Here is a 24,254-nt window from a genome sequence, read left to right as displayed (position 1 = left end):
TCCACAGACATGACAGACGGCTGCACACGGGTTACAGTACAGGGTAGGTTCTCACATCAGTCACCCGCTTTACTACAATGGGGTAGATGTCCTGCCCTGTGTCTATGGGCAGCACTGGTGACTGCGGTCACCTCGCTGACGCGGACAGGCCCTGTCTCATATTCCCGCCACCTCTCCCTTTATCTAATCACCAGCGATTACAACAAATACCCAATTAGTCGGAACAGATTTTTCTGTATCAGAGACTGAGAGCCTCTTGTGAGGAGGACATAAAACGTCCCTTGTCTGCTGGGGGTCCGTAGACAGGGGCGGGGGTTTACATACCTTTACTTCCCCTGATCGGCATCATTTTGCAGCTATAGCGCCCCCCCCCCCACAATAAAGTAAGCATCCCCAAGCCCAGGGCAATCAACAAAATGGCTGCTCAGGACTGAGGGGGAGAGGTCTGTCATTAACAGTTTATAATCAACGTTGGTGCAATACAACTCCCTTTAAAAAAAAAGCGAGCCTGATGGGGTTAATTCACGCAACGGTGATTGCCAGAGGGAGATCTGTGGACTCTATGACCCTGCGGAGAATGACAACGGCGGATCTACTTCTCATTCTGCAGGTCACGGGCCTAAGGCTATGTTCACACAGAGGATTTTTAGCACTGACCACAACCTGATGCGGAATCCACATCTGCGTTTTTTGCACCTGTTTTTCTTTTGCTGAGGTGTTTTTTTTGGAAACGTTTTTTATTCCTGCCCATTTTCAATGGAAATTCCAATTCCACATGGATGGACAGGATAAGTTTTTTTATTCCGAGGCGTGATTTTGAAAACCACAAGGGTAAAAAAAAAAAATATAAAGTGCAGTATAGTTTAACATGTGGATTCCCCACTGAAGTCAATGGGAAAGTTCTGCATTCGTTTTTCGTGTGAATTTTTCGTATGGAAGCTGCGCCAAAAATCCTGAAGGTTTGGATGTGAGGTTATACCGGCCCCAGGAGGGCCAACACCGAGCTGAGGGGCCCCAGCATGACTCCCACCTCTGCACCAGGAGTTCCCCTCACTATCAGAATTAGGGAGCACTCGCATGACCCTATTTTTGGTCCGCATACGATCTGCATTTTTTGTAGACAGGATGCAGGCCCATTCATGTCAATGGGTCCGTAAAAACGTGGACAGCACTCTGCGCGCTGTCTGCATCCGTATGTCCATTCCATAGACCCACAAAAAAAATGGGTTCAGTAAAATGTGGAACACACATGGTTGGTATCCATCTTTTGCAGATCCGTAATTTGCGGACCGAAAAAACACGTAAGGTCGTGTGAATGCACCCTAAGTGGTATTCCTAAAAGGGACTTGTCAGAGAAGCCCGTCTAAGGCCTCATGCACACAAATGTATTTTCTTTCAGTGTCCGTTCAGTTTTTTTTTTTTTTCGGATCGTATACGGAACCATTAATTTCAATGGGTCTGCAAAAAAAACAAACCAGGAGTTACTCTGTGTGCGTTCCGTCTCTGTATGTTCATATTTCCGTTCTGCAAATAAATAGAACATGTCCTATTATTGTCCGCATTACGGACAAGGATAGGACTGTTCTGTTAGTGGCCAGCTGTTCCATTCTGCAAAATACGTCATCCGTATTTTTTGCGGACTGAAAAATATATTCGGTCGTGTAAATGAGGCCCAAGTCTGGTGTCACACAATTTTGTGTTGTGCGCGTTTTTAGATATTTTTGCCCTTAGAGTGTGTTTTACTATATTACGTTTTCTTTTATTTATTTTACAGGAAAGCACGTGCCCCCCCCCCCCCCCTCTATTGGTACAAAAAACACCACGCAAGACGCCGTTAAAAACGCTAAACGCACTAGAAAAACGCTAAACGCACTAGTAAAAAGAACAATGGCAGTCTATGTGAGGGGTAAAAGCGTCAGACCAGACGGGCAGTCATTTCAAAAGTACTCCACTGGTCCTCAAAAAATGCCATAAAAATTTTTTTTTTTTTAAAGACTTTTATGCCTTTCTTTCAGTGCCATCGACTAGATGTGGGGCATCTAGGTCATCTTTAATTAGCTTTTATTATAGAAGTACCATCTATACAATCGTATCGCACAAGAACTTTTATTACAAGAATCCCCCTCTCCCCCAGGAAGAAAAAAAATAAAGGGGGTTGTCCCACGAAAAATATTCTGCAGTTTTCAGCACCTGGATCTGAATACTTTTGTAATTGAATGTAATTAAAAATTTTGCATAGCCACTGAGCTATTCAATAAAATGTATGTGTACAGCTGCAGTTTGCTCTTTTTCAAAATTATTTGTCCAGCTCACTGAGATGGAAGCACATCCATTTTTTACTTGCCATCAGCTGCAGAAAGGACACACACACACCCCCTCTGAGAAAGGACACACTCCCTCTGAGAAAGGACTCACCCCCTCTGAGAAAGGACACACACCCCCCCTCTGAGAAAAGGACACACCCCCTCTGAGAAAGGACACACACACACCCCCTCTGAGGAAAGGACACACCCCCTCTAAGGACACACCCCCTCTAAGGACACACACACACCCCCTCTGAGAAAGGACACACTCCCTCTGAGAAAGGACTCACCCCCTCTGAGAAAAGGACACACCCCCTCTGAGAAAGGACACACACACACCGCCTCTGAGGAAAGGACACACCCCCTCTAAGGACACACACACACCCCCTCTGAGAAAGGACACACCCCCTCTGAGAAAGGACACACCCCCTCTGAGAAAGGACACACCCCCTCTGAGAAAGGACACACCCCCTCTGAGAAAGGACACACCCCCTCTGAGAAAGGACACACACACACACACACACACACACACACCCCCTTTGAGAAAGGACACACACACACCCCCTCTGAGAAAGGACACACCCCCTTAGCCGCCAGCTTTATATAAATGTAGCAGAGACACTGGAGTGATGAATGGGGAGATCTCTGGATCATGTGAGGTACAGGGCTGGATACTGTCATGGACTATGAGATGTCAGATTTTTATTTTTTACATTATTCTTGGGATAACCCCTTTAAAATGGCACTGTACCGTTAGTAAACTTTTGATATGTTCAGATCGGTGGGGGTGACTGGCATAGAATGTCAGTAAATGACCCCAAAGTGTATTGAAGAGATTACAGACAGTCTCGGTCACGAAGCCTGTGCCTCCTTCCCAGCGGTCTCAGGTTTCTTGGTGAGCACTCAATGGCACCTTCTAATGACTAAGGCCCCATTCACACAACTATATTTTTGTGGATCGGTTGCGGTGACGTGCAGAATCCCAGGGACGTGAGAAGTTTCAGGATATGACTGGGGTACAGTATGATGGGGGAGGCTAGGGGCCAATTAGGATTGCGGTATAAGCCTCCGGTATTATATGGCCATGTATGTCGTCCTCACATGCCCAGGGGGCCGAATGGTGAGGCGTGCGCGCTGCAAATGATAGCATGGCGCCACAGATCGATAGGTCTTCTCCTTGTCCCCATTGTTCCCCTACATCTTTCCGACCAACTCCAATTACTTTTGAAGCCTGCGGCCGGATGACATCTCTATTGATCCTGGTGTATCTCAGCCGCTCCCCAGTCTCCTGCTGCAATGCAGCCCCCGCTCATTACTGCCGAGCACCAGATGTCTCCTTCCCAGAATCCTCTGGGGCCTGGAATGGATACCGGACAAACCTAATGGAGGCCGAGGAGTATCAAGTGTTCTGCGAAGGGAGGTTATTATAGCGCGCACCAGGGAATGGACAAAAAGGGCGCACTCATTCACCGAGAGCATCTGAGCCGCTGCTGACACCTGACACCCTCCACACCAACCAACCATGGATAGAACACAAAGTACTGTAATAATATACAGGAGCGTAATAATATACAGGTGTATACAGGAGCGTAATAATATACAGGTGTATACAGGAGCGTAATAATATACAGGTGTATACAGGAGCGTAATAATATACAGGTGTATACAGGACCATAATAATATACAGGTGTATACAGGACCGTAATAATATACAGGTGCGTACAGGACCGTAATAATATACAGGACTGTAATAATATACAGGAGCGTACAGGACCGTAATAATATACAGGACTGTAATAATATACAGGTGTATACAGGACCGTAATAATATACAGGTGTATACAGGAGCGTAATAATATACAGGTGTATACAGGAGCGTAATAATATACAGGTGTATACAGGAGCGTAATAATATACAGGTGTATACAGGACCATAATAATATACAGGTGTATACAGGACCGTAATAATATACAGGTGCGTACAGGACCGTAATAATATACAGGACTGTAATAATATACAGGAGCGTACAGGACCGTAATAATATACAGGTGTATACAGGAGCGTAATAATATACAGGTGTATACAGGAGCGTAATAATATACAGGTGTATACAGGAGCGTAATAATATACAAGTGTATACAGGAGCGTAATAATATACAGGAGCGTAATAATATACAGGTGCGTAAAGGACCGTAATAATATACAGGACTGTAATATACAGGAGCGTACAGGACTGTAATAATATACAGGTGTATACAGGACCGTAATAATATACAGGTGTATACAGGACCGTAATAATATACAGGACCGTAATAATATACAGGACTGTAATAATATACAGGAGCGTACAGGACCGTAATAATATACAGGTGTATACAGGAGCGTAATAATATACAGGTGTATACAGGAGCGTAATAATATACAGGTGTATACAGGAGCGTAATAATATACAGGTGTATACAGGAGCGTAATAATATACAAGTGTATACAGGAGCGTAATAATATACAGGAGCGTAATAATATACAGGTGCGTAAAGGACCGTAATAATATACAGGACTGTAATATACAGGAGCGTACAGGACTGTAATAATATACAGGTGTATACAGGACCGTAATAATATACAGGTGTATACAGGACCGTAATAATATACAGGACTGTAATAATATACAGGTGTATACAGGACCGTAATAATATACAGGTGCGTACAGGACCGTAATAATATACAGGTGCGTACAGGACCGTAATAATATACAGGTGCGTACAGGACCGTAATAATATACAGGACTGTAATATACAGGAGCGTACAGGACCGTAATAATATACAGGTGTATACAGGACCGTAATAATATACAGGACTGTAATAATATACAGGTGTATACAGGACTGTAATAATATACAGGTGTATACAGGACCGTAATAATATACAGGACCGTAATAATATACAGGACCGTAATAATATACAGGTGTATACAGGACTGTAATAATATACAGGACCGTAATAATATACAGGACCGTAATAATATACAGGACCGTAATAATATACAGGACTGTAATAATATACAGGACTGTAATATACAGGTGTATACAGGACCGTAATAATATACAGGACTGTAATAATATACAGGTGTATACAGGACCGTAATAATATACTGGTGTATACAGGACCGTAATAATATACAGGACCGTAATAATATACAGGTGTATACAGGACCGTAATAATATAAAGGTGTATACAGGACCGTAATAATATACAGGTGTATACAGGACCGTAATAATATACAGGAGCGTACAGGACCGTAATAATATACTGGTGTATACAGGACCGTAATAATATACAGGTGTATACAGGACCGTAATAATATACAGGACCGTAATAATATACAGGAGCGTACAGGACCGTAATAATATACAGGTGTATACAGGACCGTAATAATATACAGGTGTATACAGGACCGTAATAATATACAGGACCGTAATAATATACAGGACCGTAATAATATACAGGACCGTAATAATATACAGGACTGTAATAATATACAGGTGTATACAGGACCGTAATAATATACAGGTGTATACAGGACCGTAATAATATACAGGAGCGTACAGGACTGTAATAATATAAAGGTGTATACAGGACCGTAATAATATACAGGTGTATACAGGACCGTAATAATATACAGGAGCGTACAGGACCGTAATAATATACAGGTGTATACAGGAGCGTAATAATATACAGGTGTATACAGGAGCGTAATAATATACAGGTGTGTACAGGAGCGTAATAATATACAGGTGTGTACAGGAGCGTAATAATATACAGGTGTGTACAGGAGCGTAATAATATACAGGTGTATACAGGACTGTAATAATATACAGGTGTATACAGGACAGTAATAATATACAGGTGTATACAGGACAGTAATAATATACAGGTGTATACAGGTGTATACAGGACAGTAATAATATACAGGTGTATACAGGACCGTAATAATATACAAGTGTATACAGGTGTGTACAGGACAGTAATATACAGGTGTGTACAGGACTGTAATAATATACAGGTGTATACAGGTGTGTACAGGACAGTAATATACAGGTGTATACAGGACAGTAATATACAGGTGTATACAGGACAGTAATATACAGGTGTATACAGGACCGTAATAATATACAAGTGTGTACAGGTGTGTACAGGACAGTAATATACAGGTGTGTACAGGACTGTAATAATATACAAGTGTGTACAGGTGTGTACAGGACAGTAATATACAGGTGTGTACAGGACTGTAATATACAGGTGTGTACAGGACTGTAATAATATACAAGTGTGTACAGGACAGTAATATACAGGTGTATACAGGACTGTAATATACAGATGTGTACATTTAGGGGCTGATATAACACTCTTGGATTAGGTAGTGTTTACTAGTGGGGGTCACAGGATCAGAGACCCCTCCCGCCAATGTCCATTTCTATCACTTCCCAGCTGCTGCCCCCCGAGGAGCGCCCATCCTGAGCAGTAATGCCTCCGCTGGATGACCTCTCACTCTCCTACGATAAATCCCATAAATCATATTACAAGCTGCGGATTATAATAAGAGCAATATCCTGCCGGCCAAATAACCCTCCGCGGCCGGGGCTCACCTAGTGTGACCTAGAGAACGCTAAGCCTGCAGCCGGGGGGGAGCACCCACTCACTGCAGGTAACCCCCATGCAGCCCTTGTAAACCCCCCTAAGTCCATACTGTCCCTGCAGAGATAGATCACTGAAGTCCGCACTGCTTATCTCACATGGAGCTGACAAGAATGGTCCTATTCACTGACAGCAACCAGTATATTGTATAAGTATATTAGTGAATTGCAGAGTTGACATAATCTGCTGGTTAAACCTCATGTAAGTTGATGCCACGTGTAGCTATGACCTAAATACCAGATTCATCCAGGCCGCAGGGCGAGTCAATATACGATATACTATACAAGCCCATATACGGTATATAACACAAGTAGCCACGAAGTGGAGCCCACGTAAGGTTACAGCGCTCTCTGCAACTGCCGCACCCTCTGCAGTTTAATAGCCGGGACCAGGCAGTGAAAACATCTTCACACCTTAACCTGTCAATCAAAGTGCAGAGGGCGTCGCATTTGCAGACAGCAGAGCTTCTAAGTGTAACGGTAACGCCCCCGTTGCTCCTAGAGGCTCATTTGCATATATTAAACAATCTTTTTTTCTCAGCAATGCAGGCACATATGAACATGGGACCAACACAGATGTCTTCAGCTGCCAAGTGCATAGGTACAAAACTGCTGACAGATGCCCTTTAATCACAAAGACTGTGCTGTGCCCGGAGCTTCATGGGTGTCCATGGCCGCTGCATGCCAGCCTTCCATCATCAAGCACAATGCCAGGTGTGGGGTGGAGGGTGTAAAGCATGAAGCCCCTGGACTCTGGAGCAGAGGGGTCGGTGGTGGAGGGGTAATGCTATGGGGGTCTTCAGGGGTCGTCAGAAGGGGGATAATGCTGTGGAAGGGTCTTCACGGGTTGGTGGAGGGGGGGGTTGATGCTATGGGGCTTTTTCACCGGTCGGTGGAGATGGGGGGGGGGGGGGGGGTTGATGCTATGTTTTTTTTTTCACCGGTCGGTGGAGGGGTAATGCTCTGGGGAGTTTTCAGGGGTCGGTGGAGGAGGGGTAATTCTATAGGGGGGTTTTCAGGGGTCGGTGGAGGAGGGGTAATTCTATGGGGTGTTTTCGAAGGTCGGTGGAGGAGGGGTAATTCCATAGGGGGTTTTTCAAAGGTCGGTAGAGGAGGGGTAATGCTCTGGGGAGTTTTCAGGGGTCAGTGGAGGAGGGGTAATGCTCCGGGGAGTTTTCAGGGGTCGGAGGGGTAATGCTCTGGGGAGTTTTCAGGGGTCGGTGGAGGAGGGGTAATGCTCTGGGGAGTTTTCAGGGGTCGGTGGTGGAGGGGTAATGCTCTGGGGAGTTTTCAGGGGTCGGTGGTGGAGGGGTAATGCTCTGGGGAGTTTTCAGGGGTCGATGGAGGGGGGTAATTCTATGGGAGGTTTTCAGGGGTCAGCCTCGGACCCTTAGTTCCAATGAAGGGAAATCTTAGTGCTTTGGGAGATAAGACATTGTGGACAATTATCTGGTGACAGCTTTGTGGTAACAGTTTGGGGAAGACCCTTTTCTGCTCCTCCATCACTGCGCCGAGTGCACAAGCTCCATAAAGAGGGGGGAGTCTGGAAGAACCTGACAGGCCGCACAGTGCCCCGACCGCAACCCCATCCAACATCAGAGCAGAGACTGCAAGCCTGGCCCTCTCCTCCAACATCAGGGTCTGACCTCACAAATGTTCTTCTGGACGAAGGGGAAAAAATTTCCACACACACCCTCCAAAATCTTGGAGAAAATCTTCCAAGAGGAGAAAAGGGAGGACCTTCCCAGAGGAGCATGGGGGAAACAACTCCATATTATTGCCTATGGGTGTAGAATGGGTAGTGATGAAAGCTCCTGGAGGTGGAACGTGGAAGGTCCTGTACTTCCCTCCCAGGGGCGGATTGGCCATAGACCTTCCAGGGAAATTTCCCGGGGGGCAGGCCAATGGAAGTTTTTGGGGATGTATTTTGTGATGGACTGTGGTATTTGGCTCTGTTGGGGCGGTATAATGTGCCGCAATATGGCATTTCTTGTCCAGCCTTCCATCCACTTTAAGTTCCCAGTCCGCCCCTGTTCCCTCCACACAGGGCCCACATCTGTCCCCGTCCGAGCCCTGCGCTGTGGAGCTGTCCTAGATTCCAGTGTAAACAGAATCCTTACATTGGCGCCGGCCTCCATCCAGGCCTCGGAGCACTCTTACTGAGAAGCCGTAAATCCTCCGCGTCACGTTCCAAGCAGAAATGGAATGGGTTTATAAATAGAAGAGTGTTATTCACATCACCTTGAGGACGAGCTGGGAGCTGCGTACACAGAACGGGAGCGAGACACCGCCACGCCACCCATCAGAACCTGAGAACAACATGGCCCCTGTGGTGCTGTGTGCGTCCAGATCACCATCCACACCGGGAAGGATGTAGATATTGATGTGGATGCTTCCGAACACAGTCTCCAGGACATCACTGCCCCGACAAATCAGACGGGGGCGTGCTGCCATCAGAACGTCTCAGTGGTGCAGCCTCAGGCTCCGGGATTGTCATTTCCGATATCTGACCCTTATACATTGATGATGGATCATTATAATTGTAGCAGTTAATGGGGGTGTCCTACATTATACATTTCTAGCATATTTATGGGATATACCATAGGGGGTGCAACGTCTGGGCGGGCATAGTGCTGGACACCAGTGCTCCTGGGAGAAGTGCTTTGGAAGACAGCACTGCTCTTAGAAGAAACTGTGGGAGCCCCGACATCCTAAAGTGCCGGACACACATTCATGGAGGACCGGGTCTCACAAGCGAGACTCCTGATCCGACCTCGCAGTACCATGCATCCCTCTGACCCGGCCTAGCAGTGAAGACATGTACCGGCCCTTTAAGAAAGGTAGTGGTAACTTACCATCTTTGCGATAGAAAGCGATTTCCACCTTACGCTCCTCGGATCCCACCAGGGCCTGAGCGATCTGCGACACCGCGCTGGAGGTGGTACGGGGGCCATAGAGAAAGTCACAGGTGCAGGGTCTCTGCATGACCTCCGCCCTCGTGTACCCGCACATGGTGCAGAATCCATCGTTGCAGTAGATGACGGCACAGTTTTCCACACGGGCATTGGCGATAATGAACTTCCGACCTACGAGAGAAGACAGGGAGGTCATTAGTGTGACAGAACAGCAGGTGGCGCACATCCACTACACCCCCTGCCGAGAGCGGTGCCAACCAGGGAAATATCCAGCGGGCAACGCCATTATCACATCACTTACCACCTACAGTATACCGCCACGTCAGGACAGAAAAATACTGTGAGCCCAACCCAGCCTGTGTGTACAGTTCTGAAAATTTTGCTAATTTAATATTAAATCGGTTTTCCAGGATTAGATAATCGATGACCGATCCTCCTGGGACCTCCGTGGTGGCAGCGTCCTCACCGGTTATATTGCGCCATACAAGTAGGTATTGCAGTCTTGTCCCATTCAGTATTTATAACCGTATGACTGTATTTATAAATCGCATGGCGGCATACCGTACACCAGGCGGTCGGGGAACATTGTCAACTTCATCAAAACTGGGCTGAAAGATGTGAAAGGAAATAATACCGCGTCTGGACAATCCGCCCGGTCATCGGCGCACAATGGGAACGCAACGGAGGAGCGCGTCTGCAGATTTGAGCGGTCACCGGAGGTGGCGCGTTAAAGGGGCGGTCCTCTCTATGTTTGTACATTATCACGGCCTTACAGAACGGAGTGGAATCGGGGGCTGCTATATACGAAGGGGCCGCCATTATATACACACTCGATACTGTACAACTGGTACAGACGCATTCACCTGCGACCGCCAGTCCGCAGTGCGGCACTTCTATACATGTGCCCAAGAAGAACGCTACCCGCACATGTGCTGGAGGAGGTAATGGTGCAGGGACGACTGTCAGGGCCCAGACCTTAACCCCATCCATCGCCTCTGTCTATACACCAGCCACATCCAGAGCTGCGGTTACAACTCTGCTATATCATGTCAAATACATGATCCACATCCAGAGCTGCAGTCACAATTCTGCTATATTATGTCTAATACACCAGCCACATCCAGAGCTGCAGTCGCATTTCTGCTATATCAGGTCATATGCACCAGTCACATCCACAGCTGCAGTCATAATTCTGTTACACCATGTCTTTTAATCTTCTCATATCCAGAGCTGCATTCACAATAGTCCTTTATAATCTCTTATATTCTAGTCACACCCAGATCTGCAGACATGATACTGTTGGTACATGTCTTATATTGTAGCCACATCCAGAGCTGCATTTACAATTCTGCTAATAAATCATGTATCATACTCCAGCAACGTCCAGAGCTGCAGTTTCCATTCTGTTACACCATGACTTATAATGTAGTCACCTCCAGAGCTGCAGTCACGATTCTGTTGCTACACCATGACTTCTGATGTAGTCACCTCCAGAGCTGCAGTCATGATTCTGCAGTTATATATAACACACACACAGCAGACACTGGAGAATAACGTATACATGCAGTACAGTCACCGCACACGTGCCGAGCGCCGATCCAGGAATCAGCCGGGAAAAGGAAAGTCCGGGATTAGAGATAAACCAATCAACTCCAACCTGATTACCTCCAGAGATCCCCGACACCAGATTATCCGGCCACATCCTCCATAATCACCGCGCCGACACCGGAGGATGGGGAAGTAGTGCCCTGCGGGACTGGGAGACTGTACTGCACAGAATAGGATTAGATACACAGCTCAGCAGACACACAGGATAGGATTAGATACACAGGTCAGCAGACTGTATCACACAGGATAGGATTAGATACACAGCTCAGCAGACTATCACACAGGATAGGATTACATACACGGCTCAGCAGACAGTATCACACTGATAGGATTAGATACACAGCTCAGCAGACAGTATCACACAGGATAGGATTAGATACACAGCTCAGCAGACTGTATCACACAGGATAGGATTAGATACACAGCTCAGCAGACAGTATCACACAGGATAGGATTAGATACACAGCTCAGCAGGCAGTATCACACAGGATAGGATTAGATACACAGCTCAGCAGGCAGTATCACACAGGATAGGATAGATACACAGCTCATCAGACAGTATCACACAGGATAGGATTAGATACACAGCTCAGCAGACAGTATCACACAGGATAGGATTAGATACACAGCTCAGCAGACTGTATCACAAAGGATAAGATTAGGTACACAGCTCAGCAGACAGTATCACATAGGATGGGATTAGATACACAGCACAGCAGACAGTATCACATAGGATAGGGTTAGATACACAGCTCAGCAGACAGTATCACACAGGATAGGATTAGATACACGGCTCAGCAGGCAGTATCACACAGGACAGGATTAGATACACAGCTCAGCAGGCAGTATCACACAGGACAAGATTAGATACACAGCTCAGCAGACAGTATCACACAGGATAGGATTAGATACACAGCTCAGCAGGCAGTATCACACAGGATAGGATTAGATACACAGCTCATCAGACAGTATCACACAGGATAGGATTAGATACACAGCTCAGCAGACAGTATCACACAGGATAGGATTAGATACACAGCTCAGTAGACAGTATCACACAGGATAGGATTAGATACACAGCTCATCAGACAGTATCACACAGGATAGGATTAGATACACAGCTCAGCAGACAGTATCACACAGGACAGGATTAGATACACAGCTCAGGAGACTGTATCACACGGGATAGGATAAGATACACAGCACAGCAGGCAGTATCACATAGGATAGGATTAGATACACAGCTCAGCAGACAGTATCACACAGGATAGGATTAGATACACAGCTCAGGAGACTGTATCACACGGGATAGGATAAGATACACAGCACAGCAGACAGTATCACACAGGATAGGATTAGATACACAGCTCAGCAGACAGTATCACACAGGACAGGATTAGATACACAGCTCAGCAGACAGTATCACACAGGACAGGATTAGATACACAGCTCAGCAGACAGTATCACACAGGATAGGATTAGATACACAGCTCAGCAGACAGTATCACACAGGATAGGATTAGATACACAGCTCAGCAGACAGTATCACACAGGATAGGATTAGATACACAGCTCAGCAGACAGTATCACACAGGATAGGGTTAGATACACAGCTCAGCAGACAGTATCACACAGGATAGGATTAGATACACAGGTCAGGAGACTGTATCACACAGGATTAGATACACAGCTCAGCAGACAGTATCACACAGGATAGGATTAGATACACAGCTCAGCAGACAGTATCACACAGGATAGGTTAGTAAGAGCAGAAATGGTTAATAATAGGCCCCGCCTCTTGCGTGCTATCCTTTCTCCCCTGTCTCGGTGACACCGGGGGCGCAGCGCTTTCAATAATCCGGGGTCACTCGTTCCTGACATGTTTGGATTCCCGATCGTTAATGCATCGAGTTAATTAACTGAAGATAAACAGCGTTTAACCTCTGCCCGGCAACGAAAGCCAAAACAAGACCGCGTCCAAACACCCGGCCATCGGCGAGGACATCGTCCGGGGTCTCCTGCGCAGTCATCCCCTACTCTCAGAAGTTCTGCTCATTTCTTAGTTATATCTGTTCCAGGAAAAACTGGGTGACAACATACATGTCCCCAGCTCTGCCAGCCATGCCCTAGTGTATATGTGTGTGCTGTGCTCAGGACTACGGGAAAGCTGGGTGACAAGCCCCACGCAAGATCTGACCGGTTTCTAGATCTCCGCTTGCTGTGAGTGAATGGGAATTTGTTTATATTCCTGGAAACTTGTTCTGACTTAGGGCTTATGCATACAAACGTATTTTCTTTCTGTGTCGTCCGTTCCGTTTTTTTGCAGACCGTATGCTGACCCATGCACTTCAATGGGTCCGCAAAAAAAAACGGAAGGTACTCCATGTGCATTCCGTTTCCGTATGTCCATATTTCCGTTCCGCAAAAAAATAGAACATGTCCTATTATTGTCCACATTACGGACAATGAAAGTACTGTTCTATGAAGGGCCAGCTGTTCCGTTCGGCAAAATACGGAATGCAGACGGATGTCATCTGTATTTTTTGCGGTTCCGTTTTTTTGCGTACCGCAAAATACATACGGTTGTGTGCATCAGCCCTAAGGCTACTTTCACACTCGCGTTTTGGGCAGATCTGTCATGGATCTGCAAAAACGGATCCGTTACAATAATACAACCGCATGCATCCGTCATGAACGGATCTGGTTGTATTATCAATACAGCGCCAGAGAAAACGGATCCGTCCCTATTGACTTAGTTTAAATGGCGGATGCTGTGTTCCCTCTATATGCCCTTGCAATCCTGCTTGTGATGATAATGAAATGACTGCTGAGAAGTGATCTGTACAGAGGAGGAATTGTCAGCTTATTATGTATGTGCGGGGGATTTGGTGCTCTGTATCAGGAAAATGAAGCACAACCACTAGAAAGACGTAACGGACTTCATCGTTCAGTGCGACTGTCCCGTCTAAGCCAAGGAATGAAACATAAGAGGGATTGGAATGAGATTAAAGATCGGTTCTCTGGAAGGCTTGGATCATTGGGATTAGTACAATTCAGAAGACTCAGAGCGAGGAGGAGAAGGATCCACATTACTGTCGCCCCAGCTTTACCAACTAGTTCATGTCGGGGAAAGGGAAGGATCAATCAAACCCACAACTTGGCTTCTCCGCAATGTCTGCCTGTAGCCCAAGCTTAGATATCACCACGTCAATGTAACCGCCAGCATAAGGAAGGGTTTTGTTCTCAGCAGTTGACATCCAGATTCTGATGCAATTGGAATTAGTGCTGGGACTTCCTGCTGGAAGGGAAGGAGTAAGAGCAGCTCCCTTCCTAATCTGGACACAGAGCGCTTTTCCTCATTTTTGAGAAGCTTTACTTCTTTTCAACATGTATGTAGGTCACATGACTCTCTCGTTTCATCCCCCCACCCTTTGATGTCAGAAAAGTGGGACTAGTTATGCTGGATGTCATCATGCCCGTTTCTTTGTTCCCACAGGGAGATAAGTGGCCCAAGGTTTGTCCTCTCTTCTCAATGAAAATACACACACATTAGCCTCAAAGGCATGTATATGTATGGAGGAGTCAGGAAGGATAGAAGTTGGCTGAGATAAGGGTGCGTGTGTATGGAGGAATCGGGAGGAGCAGCTGTCCTCTGAGCTAAGCATACATGTGTATAGAGGAATCGGGGGGAGCAGCTGTCCTCTGAGCTAAGCATACATGTGTATGGAGGAATCGGGAGGAGCAGCTGTCCTCTGAGCTAAGCATACATGTGTATGGAGGAATCGGGAGGAGCAGCTGTCCTCTGAGCTAAGCATACATGTGTATGGAGGAATCGGGAGGAGCAGCTGTCCTCTGAGCTAAGCATACATGTGTATGGAGGAATCGGGAGGAGCAGCTGTCCTCTGAGCTAAGCATACATGTGTATGGAGGAATCGGGAGGAGCAGCTGTCCTCTGAGCTAAGCATACATGTGTATGGAGGAATCGGGAGGAGCAGCTGTCCTCTGAGCTAAGCATACATGTGTATGGAGGATTGAGGAGGAGCAGCTGTCCTCTGAGCTAGGCATACATGTGTATGGAGGAATCGGGAGGAGCAGCTGTCCTCTGAGCTAAGCATACATGTGTATGGAGGAATCGGGAGGAGCAGCTGTCCTCTGAGCTAAGCATACATGTGTATGGAGGAATCGGGAGGAGCAGCTGTCCTCTGAGCTAAGCATACATGTGTATGGAGGAATCGGGAGGAGCAGCTGTCCTCTGAGCTAAGCATACATGTGTATGGAGGAATCAGGAGCAGCTGTCCTCTGAGCTAAGCATACATGTGTATGGAGGAATCGGGAGGAGCAGCTGTCCTCTGAGCTAGGCATACATGTGTATGGAGGAATCGGGAGGAGCAGCTGTCCTCTGAGCTAAGCATACATGTGTATGGAGGAATCGGGAGGGGCAGCTGTCCTCTTAGCTAAGCATACATGTGTATGGAGGAATCGGGAGGAGCAGCTGTCCTCTGAGCTAAGCATACATGTGTATGGAGGAATCGGGAGGAGCAGCTGTCCTCTGAGCTAAGCATACATGTGTATGGAGGAATCGGGAGGAGCAGCTGTCCTCTGAGCTAAGCATACATGTGTATGGAGGAATCGGGAGGGGCAGCTGTCCTCTTAGCTAAGCATACATGTGTATGGAGGAATCGGGAGGAGCAGCTGTCCTCTGAGCTAAGCATACATGTGTATGGAGGAATCGGGAGGAGCAGCTGTCCTCTGAGCTAAGCATACATGTGTATGGAGGAATCGGGAGGAGCAGCTGTCCTCTGAGCTAAGCATACATGTGTATGGAGGAATCAGGAGGAGCAGCTGTCCTCTGAGCTAAGCATACATGTGTATGGAGGAATCAGGAGCAGCTGTCCTCTGAGCTAAGCATACATGTGTATGGAGGAATCGGGAGGAGCAGCTGTCCTCTGAGCTAAGCATACATGTGTATGGAGGAATCAGGAGGAGCAGCTGTCCTCTGAGCTAAGCATACATGTGTATGGAGGAATCAGGAGCAGCTGTCCTCTGAGCTAAGCATACATGTGTATGGAGGAATCGGGGGGAGCAGCTGTCCTCTGAGCTAAGCATACATGTGTATGGAGGAATCGGGAGGAGCAGCTGTCCTCTGAGCTAAGCATACATGTGTATGGAGGAATCAGGAGGAGCAGCTGTCCTCTGAGCTAAGCATACATGTGTATGGAGGAATCAGGAGCAGCTGTCCTCTGAGCTAAGCATACATGTGTATGGAGGAATCGGGGGGAGCAGCTGTCCTCTGAGCTAAGCATACATGTGTATTGGAGAGTCAGAGAAACAGCTGTTGGCCAAGTCGAGGGTACATATATATGGGGTATCCGGGAGAAACAGCGTGAGCAGAGCCGAGCATGCATGTGTATGGGGCTGTCAGGATAAATAGTTGCCTGTCAAGCCAAGCATGCGTATGTATGGGGTAGTCAGGTGGTACAGCTGTTGGCCGAGCCGTGTGTGCATGGGTATGGAAAATTTGTGAGGCAAAGCTGTTGATAGAACTGAGCGTACATATAGATGGTGTAGCTGGGAGGAGGCGGCCGTCAGCCTGGCTGGGTGTGTACAAGGCCTCACGCACACCACCAGATCCATTTTGCAGTCCATGTGCCGGCCTCATTTCTTTTTGTAGACCCATTGACTTCAATAGGTCTGTGTTCTGCCTGAACAGCCGTCGGCTTGGCCGAGTGTGCATGTGTACAGGCATGTAGCTGGCGGCTAACTCAATATGGCAAGTCCGCATCTTTAACCCCTTAATACCATGCCTAGTTTTGCTCAACACAATTATCTCTGCTGCTGATCCTGGCTGTGCAGGACATAGCAACGGACACATGACCGCAACACCCCCCCAAAAATCTTCTGTTATCGTCAGTCCCCCCTCCCCCTCCGAATCTCTCAGAAGAAAGATTATCAGGCATGTTAAATTCCAAAATGGTGGACCTCGTTCTCCCTTATGCAGCCGACATCGGCTTCTGTCCATTGTCAGGTAGCCATATTTAAACTATACAAGCCGTACCCGCCAGGGGTGCACCACCAATGAGGTCAGGTGAGGTGATCGCCTCAGGCAGCACCAGGTGGGGGCAGCGGAAGGGCCATGGGCAATAAAAAATTGGCATGGGGTGGGTTTCAGTTTTCGCCTCAGGCAGCAGTAAGGCTGGGTGTGCCCCTGCGTGCCGCCAAACAATGCATTGTTTTTACAGTTCTGTAAGTGAAGCAAACCTGCTTTATTATTGAGCTGTGTTTTCTTCTCCAGTAACGCGTCCGTGTCCGTGCTTCACGGTTTTCATGGACCCATAGCCAATAACTGGCGTGATGGATCCGTGAACATGGACAAAATAGAGCGTGCATCTGTGCTCAAAACACCGACCCACGAACTGTGGTAAAAAACTGATGTGTAAATATACACGTTAAAATCAATGAGAACGTGTGCTGTCTGCGGAGAAGGCGTGCAGCACACGTACCTGGAACACTGACGTGTGAATGAGGCTTAAAGGGGTTATCCCATCACATACAATGGGGGCATATCGCTAGGATATGCTCCCATTGTCTGATAGGTGCTGGTCCCGCCTCTGGGACCCGCACCTACAACGAGAACGGAGCGGGAAAATGAATGGAGGGCGCACTGCGCATGCGAAGCCGCCCTCCATTCATTTTAATGGGGCTGCCGAAAATAGCCAAGCGCTGGCTCATCTATTTCTGTCTGCCCAATAGAACTAAATGGGAGCAGGGGCCGCGCGTGCACGGTGCGCTGCCATTCACTTGTATGGGAGCAGCGGGGAGTAGCGCTTGGTGGTGGACGGACCCCGGACTCCAGCAACCACTGTCTCCGCTCCGTTCTCCCAGAGGTGGGACCCGCACCTATCAGACAATGGGGGCATATCCTAGCAGAGGACTCGATTTAAAGTGACAGCAGCGAATTCTGGGGCACATTTAATAACGGACATGCGACTATTTTAGGTGTATGCAACAATATTTAGTTAGCAAAAAGGTTAGCAAAAAATAACACCAGTTTTTACGCCGTGGATGCCCCTAATTTATGACGAGACGCACGACTCATCGTAAATTAGGCGAATCTAACGGCAGCGCAGAGGGGAAAACTAAGTCCGGCGTAAAAAGCCAGTCTTAGTACAGGTGCCCCTCTAGTTCCGGTTTCTCCTTGAAGGTCCTCTGAGCTTTACGAGTGCGTTTTGCAAACGTTTCTGATAATCCAAAAAATCTGTTAATCCGGCATTTGCAGAAATCATCGATGCCAGATGAGGAGTCCTCCTGTATTCGGAAATAAAAGTGAAATGTGCTAAAACTTGGGTTCAAACGTGGAGTTCTCCTTTAAGACTGAGAAGAATGAATGTGAGAGGAGCGGCTCCCGGGGGCCCCCGCTGACTCAGCACCTACTTACAGCTCAATCCCAATCACTTTCATTTTACTTTAACTACATAAACTCCAATGTTTCAGCTTCAGGAAATATAAATGGGAAAACAACAAAATGCGGCAAAACTTCCCAGAAGGCGAGAGCGCGAATCCCCGGGGGGGACGGAGAAGCAATTATACACATTAGTGATAATGGAAAGTGCCGCACCACTCCGTGTCAGCTCCGGAGAAAAGTGGTCAGAGAGGCGCCATAAACATGGCCGCCAGGATTCATTATAAAGTCCATTAAAGAGCTAAACCCACACGACCCTGCGGGCACCCCTTTAAAGGGAAAGTAACCAGGAAATGAAGGACGAGTGGATGGACTGTAAGAGTGAGCACCGACGAGGAGGTTCTTGAGGACGCTGTTCACATGTTGCAGAAAACACTGCATGCTCATGTTGCAGATTTTCAATGCAAAGGGGTGAAATCCACATCAAAATGCAGGAGAAAATTCCACCGAATGTGGACACGGCCCGATACCGCATCTGACAGAAGAAGCCCTGATACACCGCCATATGGAATCACACAGTACAACGGTACAACATAGCAGAAAGGTGTTCATTTCACCATCTACATACTTTCCATAAATCGTGTGCTAATTTGCAACAGTTATGGTGGCAGATAAGATAATTAGAGGGGTTATTCAAAGTCTTACACATGCCCCCCCCCCCCCCCCAATGCCCGGGCCCCTCATATAGATTATACTTACCCCACTCCCCAGTATCCGCCTCACTCCTGATCCCTGCACGGCCGCCGCTGCATGCCCCCGCGAGATGCAGCGACCGTGGGGATCAGGAGCAATGTGGATGCCGGGGAGCGGGGTAAGTATAATCTATATGAGGGGCCCGGGCATGTGTTAGACTTTGGATAACCTCTTTAAAGGCTATGTACACCTTTGGGGGCATGATTTGTTATCATTACATTATAATTGGTCTTTTTTAACAATATGAAACCTTTTTTTGTGTACCGAGCCGACATGCTGTAGTAGCTGCCTGTGGATTGTTTGTCCTTTCCGGCATCTGGGGAGCTGACGGACTCCTTATCTCTGCAATCTGACATCATAAACACTCATTACAGCTCAGCTCTTATCTTACTGATAAGAATGTGGCTTAAATAAGTGTCTATGACCTCTCAGTGGATGACCAGTGAAAGTACCAGTCAGTTAGAAAAACAGTTAACCCTTTGTGACTGAACAGCTCAATATTTTTAATAAAGGCCAATTGAAAATATGATTTTTAGCCAAAAACAAGTTAAATGCAATCATTAAAAAAAATTGACTCCAAAAGCTGTACCTGGTGGTTAACCACCTAACTGTTCTGCCCCAGCTGAGCAGTTAAAGCAACTGCAACTGCCCCCCTGTGAGTCTGGAGGAGAATGAGGGAGCAGCTGCAGAGCTGACAGCCTGCAGGAGGAAAGGAAAAATTGTAAAAATATATAGAAATGTGGCTTTATCATCACTGTATGGACCCACACAATAAAGTTATTTTTACCACACACTGAAAGCCGTAAAAAAAAAAAAAAATCTTTCCCCCTAAAAATAAAACAATAAGGCCTTTTTCACACGAGGCGCCCGTGTATTGAGGATCCGCAAATGCGGTCCGCAATACGGCCACGGAGCGCACACGTTCGTGTGAAAGAGGCCTTATATAGTGGGCCAGATGTTACGTTCCACAAAATGAGGAACAGACGTGACTTATATCAGGTTTTTTTTGCGGACCCAAAAAACTGAAAGGGTCGTGTGCATGAGCCCTAAGGGCAAGTTCACATCACCATTTATTTTTCTGTTCTTCTGATCCGTCAAAAAATTGCAAGCTCTGCGAGGGAAACGGAAATTACCCCATTAATGATTCTACAATGATCCTGCACTTCTTTAACCCTTTAATGGCCGAGAGGTTTAACAGTTTTTCATTCATTTTTGTTTTTTACTCCCAGCCTTCTCGAAGCCATAACTTTTTTATTATTTTTCCATTCACATATCCAGATGAGGACTTTTTGCAGGAGAAGTTGTACTTTCTAGTGACACCAGTGCATACAGAGTAGTGGGAAGCGAGAAAAAAAAAAAATCTAAATGGGGTGGAATTATACAAAAAGAAAAAAATGAATATGGATTTTTGGGGGAGATATATCAAACTGGGGTAAAGTGGAACTGGCTCAGTTGCCCACAGAAACCAATCAGATTCTACCTTTCATTTTCACAGCTCCTATGGAAAATAAAAGGTGGAATCTGATTGGTTGCTATGTGCAACAAAGCCAGTTCTACTTTACACCAGTTTGATAAATGACCCCCCTTTGTCTTTACAGCATTTCCTGACCAGTTACTTTAAAGAGGTCCTCTCACGTCAGACATTGAGGGCATTATCGCTAGGATATGACCCCGGTGTCTAATAGGTGCAGGTCTCACCTCTGGGGCCCACACCTATCTTTGGCGCGGAGCCCGCAAAGTACAGGAGGACGCACAGCGTATGCGTGGCCACGCTCCATTCATTCCTATGGGATCACCCAAAATAGCTGAGCCACACAGAAGTGAATGGAGCTTGGGCCACATTTGCACAGTGCGCTTCCCATTCTTTTCAATGAGACTGCTGAAAATGGCCGAGTGTGTCGGCTACTTTCGGTACTCTCATACGTAAGAATGGAGATGGCTGCGCATGCGCAGTGCACACTCCTGCACTTTGTGGGCTCCGATCTAAAGATAAGTGCTGGTTCCAGAGGTGAGACCTGCACCTATCTTATATGCCCCCAAGGTCAGACATCCCCTTTAATTCTCCGGGTCAGTACGATTACAACAAAATTACATATGAATAGTTTTTCTTGCCTTTTAATACAAAAAAAAATTATTTTTTTCTTTGCATGACCATATTCTGATCCCTATCACTTTTCTATCTTTACATGTACAGAGCTATGTGGGGGCTAATTTTTGCAGGGTGATCTGTACATTTAATTGAAACCATTAGTGAAACGCACCTGGAGTGTGTTTTAATTATTTTTTATTTACCGGTAATTTACAACAAAAAAACTGCAAACTGGACATTTTTACTTTTTTTATGTTTCTCTGTTTCCGGAAGAAAATAAATATTTTATTTATACTATCCTGAGTATAGGTCATCAGTAGAAATATGACGGAAAACCATTTTCAATGTTTTCTAAAACTACTTATTTAACTAAGATTCCCTGGGGAACTTGAACAACCAAACATTAGACACAGGCAGAGGCTTCATAGAAACGTATATGCGGAAGCCTCGGAGCATTCAGGACAATAAGAGCAGATACTGAGGATTACACCCAGTATACAGGACAGGAGAAGTGGTACTGTGCAGTGTATATATATATATATATATATATATATATATACAGAATAAGAGCAGATACTGAGGATTACACCCGGTATACAGGACAGGAGAAGTGGTACTGTGCAGTGTATATATATACAGAATAAGAGCAGATACTGAGAAACTCTTTTTAATTTAGCATAAACTATATACACTCACCCTACTGGCCCAGCTCCATGCATACTATCTCATTCATACCTACTAAAAAGAGAAAATGAAACCTAGCCTAACGTAAACATCCGATCCGGCTGAACCCCGACTATATACAAATTGTTTCTAACAGAAAATAAATGACAACTTGTCACAATAAATAATCAAATAGCAAAAAAAAAATAATTAATTTTTATATATATATATATATATATATATATATATATATATATATATATATATTTTTTTTTTTTTGGTATACACACACACATATATGAGAAAACACAAACCTATACTAACCCTACCAATCTATCTATCCCATCACCTTCACCCAGGGCCAACCTCCGCCTCTTGTCCCTCCATGAGGCCAGCCCTTCCTCCACCACCCACACCCAGCCCCTCGCCTCATGTCCTCCTATGTCCACGTAGTCCAGGGCTGGATGCAGGCCTCCCCACACGAGAAAAAAATATGAACCCCCACCCAACCTAACTACACCCCACTTACCCTATCATACAATATATACATCTTATAACAACCATATCAATCTATACAAACCAATATTAAAATCCACCCGAAGGCCCAAGTTCAGTCATTTGCAAACCTTTCTTCAAAAACTCATCTTAAATACAAAACAAAAACCTAATGTAAAAGCCTCAGCCCAACACCAGGAAAAGTGCTACTGAGGCTAAGGCACATCAAAGGTGAAACCTCTCCAGAGGTAAGAGACCCCATCCGTAACCCACCTTCTCACACTCAAGATAGCGAACCTTCACCAGGTCACCTAGAATGTTCCTACACACCTCTTCCACAGGGAGGACTTTCTGCTGGGTTGAAACTAAACACTGTGCGTTCCATGTGAAGTACCTGACCACTATACTAACTACAAAAGCTGTGCATGGGTCCCTTCTTACCAGACCTTTGAATGCTCCATAAGCCCATTCCGCATAGGAGAGGTTGGCTAGCCTAGGCCAGTCAATGGATGCGCCCGCCCGTTTGTATACCTCTGTATTAAAGGGACACTGAAGCAGGAAGTGCTCCATACTTTCCAGTATGTCGCCACACTCCTCCCGGGGACAACCCCTTTCATCAGAGTTCCTATACCTCAAGTTGCCCCTTACATACAGCTTCCCGTGAAAGCAGCGCCAAGCCAAGTCCCAAAACTTCAAGGGGATCTTTGCCAAATTTAACAACTGTAACCCCTTGTCTAGATCCCGGCTTGGGCAATCCTTAAGGGCCAGGGGCTTTTGGAAGTGGGTCAACAAGACCCTCTCGTCAAGGGATCTCCTTGACTGGGCCCTGATTTGCCTCACTCCCAAACCCCACCGGCGGATCACCTTCAGAATCGGGGTGACATAAGCCAGAAGATATCCGTGAGGTGTACGCAAATCCTTCACTTGCCCTCCTGTCTCCCACGCCTGGAAGAAAGGCCGAAACCAACCCCTGCAAGAGACTACCCACGGAGGAGCCCTCTCTTTCCAGAGGTTTGCCAGGTTGATCTTAACAAAGGTGTTCACAAGGAACACCACTGGGTTGACCATACCCAACCCCCCCTAATCTCCTCGTACGGTATGTCACCTCTCTCTTGACTAGGTTCAGCCTATTCCCCCATAACAGTTGAAAGAACAGACTGTAAACCCGAGTCCAGAGAGGTTCTGGCAAGACACAGCATGTACCTCTTCCAGTTACCCGCCCTACTCCGTTCCACTGCCTCTCGGACAACGAGCACAGCACTAAACGTGCTTCGGCCTGGAACTGAGCAATGTTGGGCCTCCGAAAGGAGCCGGGGCGCAAACTGCACCAACCG

The 24,254-nt window shown here is 46.5% G+C and overlaps 1 protein-coding gene across 2 annotated transcripts in view; it reads right to left on the bottom strand.

Annotated features, from left to right (window-relative positions):
- The window catches only part of LOC122938508 (potassium voltage-gated channel subfamily H member 2-like), a 215,523-nt gene that overhangs the window by 173,201 nt on the left and 18,068 nt on the right, over nucleotides 1–24,254 (bottom strand). For both annotated transcript variants that reach the window (XM_044294060.1, XM_044294061.1), the window contains exon 2: nucleotides 9,854–10,084. In XM_044294060.1, the coding sequence (XP_044149995.1) occupies nucleotides 9,854–10,084 (231 nt within the window). The remainder of the gene's footprint in view (nucleotides 1–9,853; nucleotides 10,085–24,254) is intronic.

Source organism: Bufo gargarizans, chromosome 5 (genome assembly GCF_014858855.1).
Source record: "Bufo gargarizans isolate SCDJY-AF-19 chromosome 5, ASM1485885v1, whole genome shotgun sequence".
NCBI lineage: Eukaryota > Metazoa > Chordata > Amphibia > Anura > Bufonidae > Bufo > Bufo gargarizans.
The sequence above is the reverse complement of the archived record's forward strand: the minus strand, read 5'-3'. Positions and strand labels throughout refer to the sequence as shown.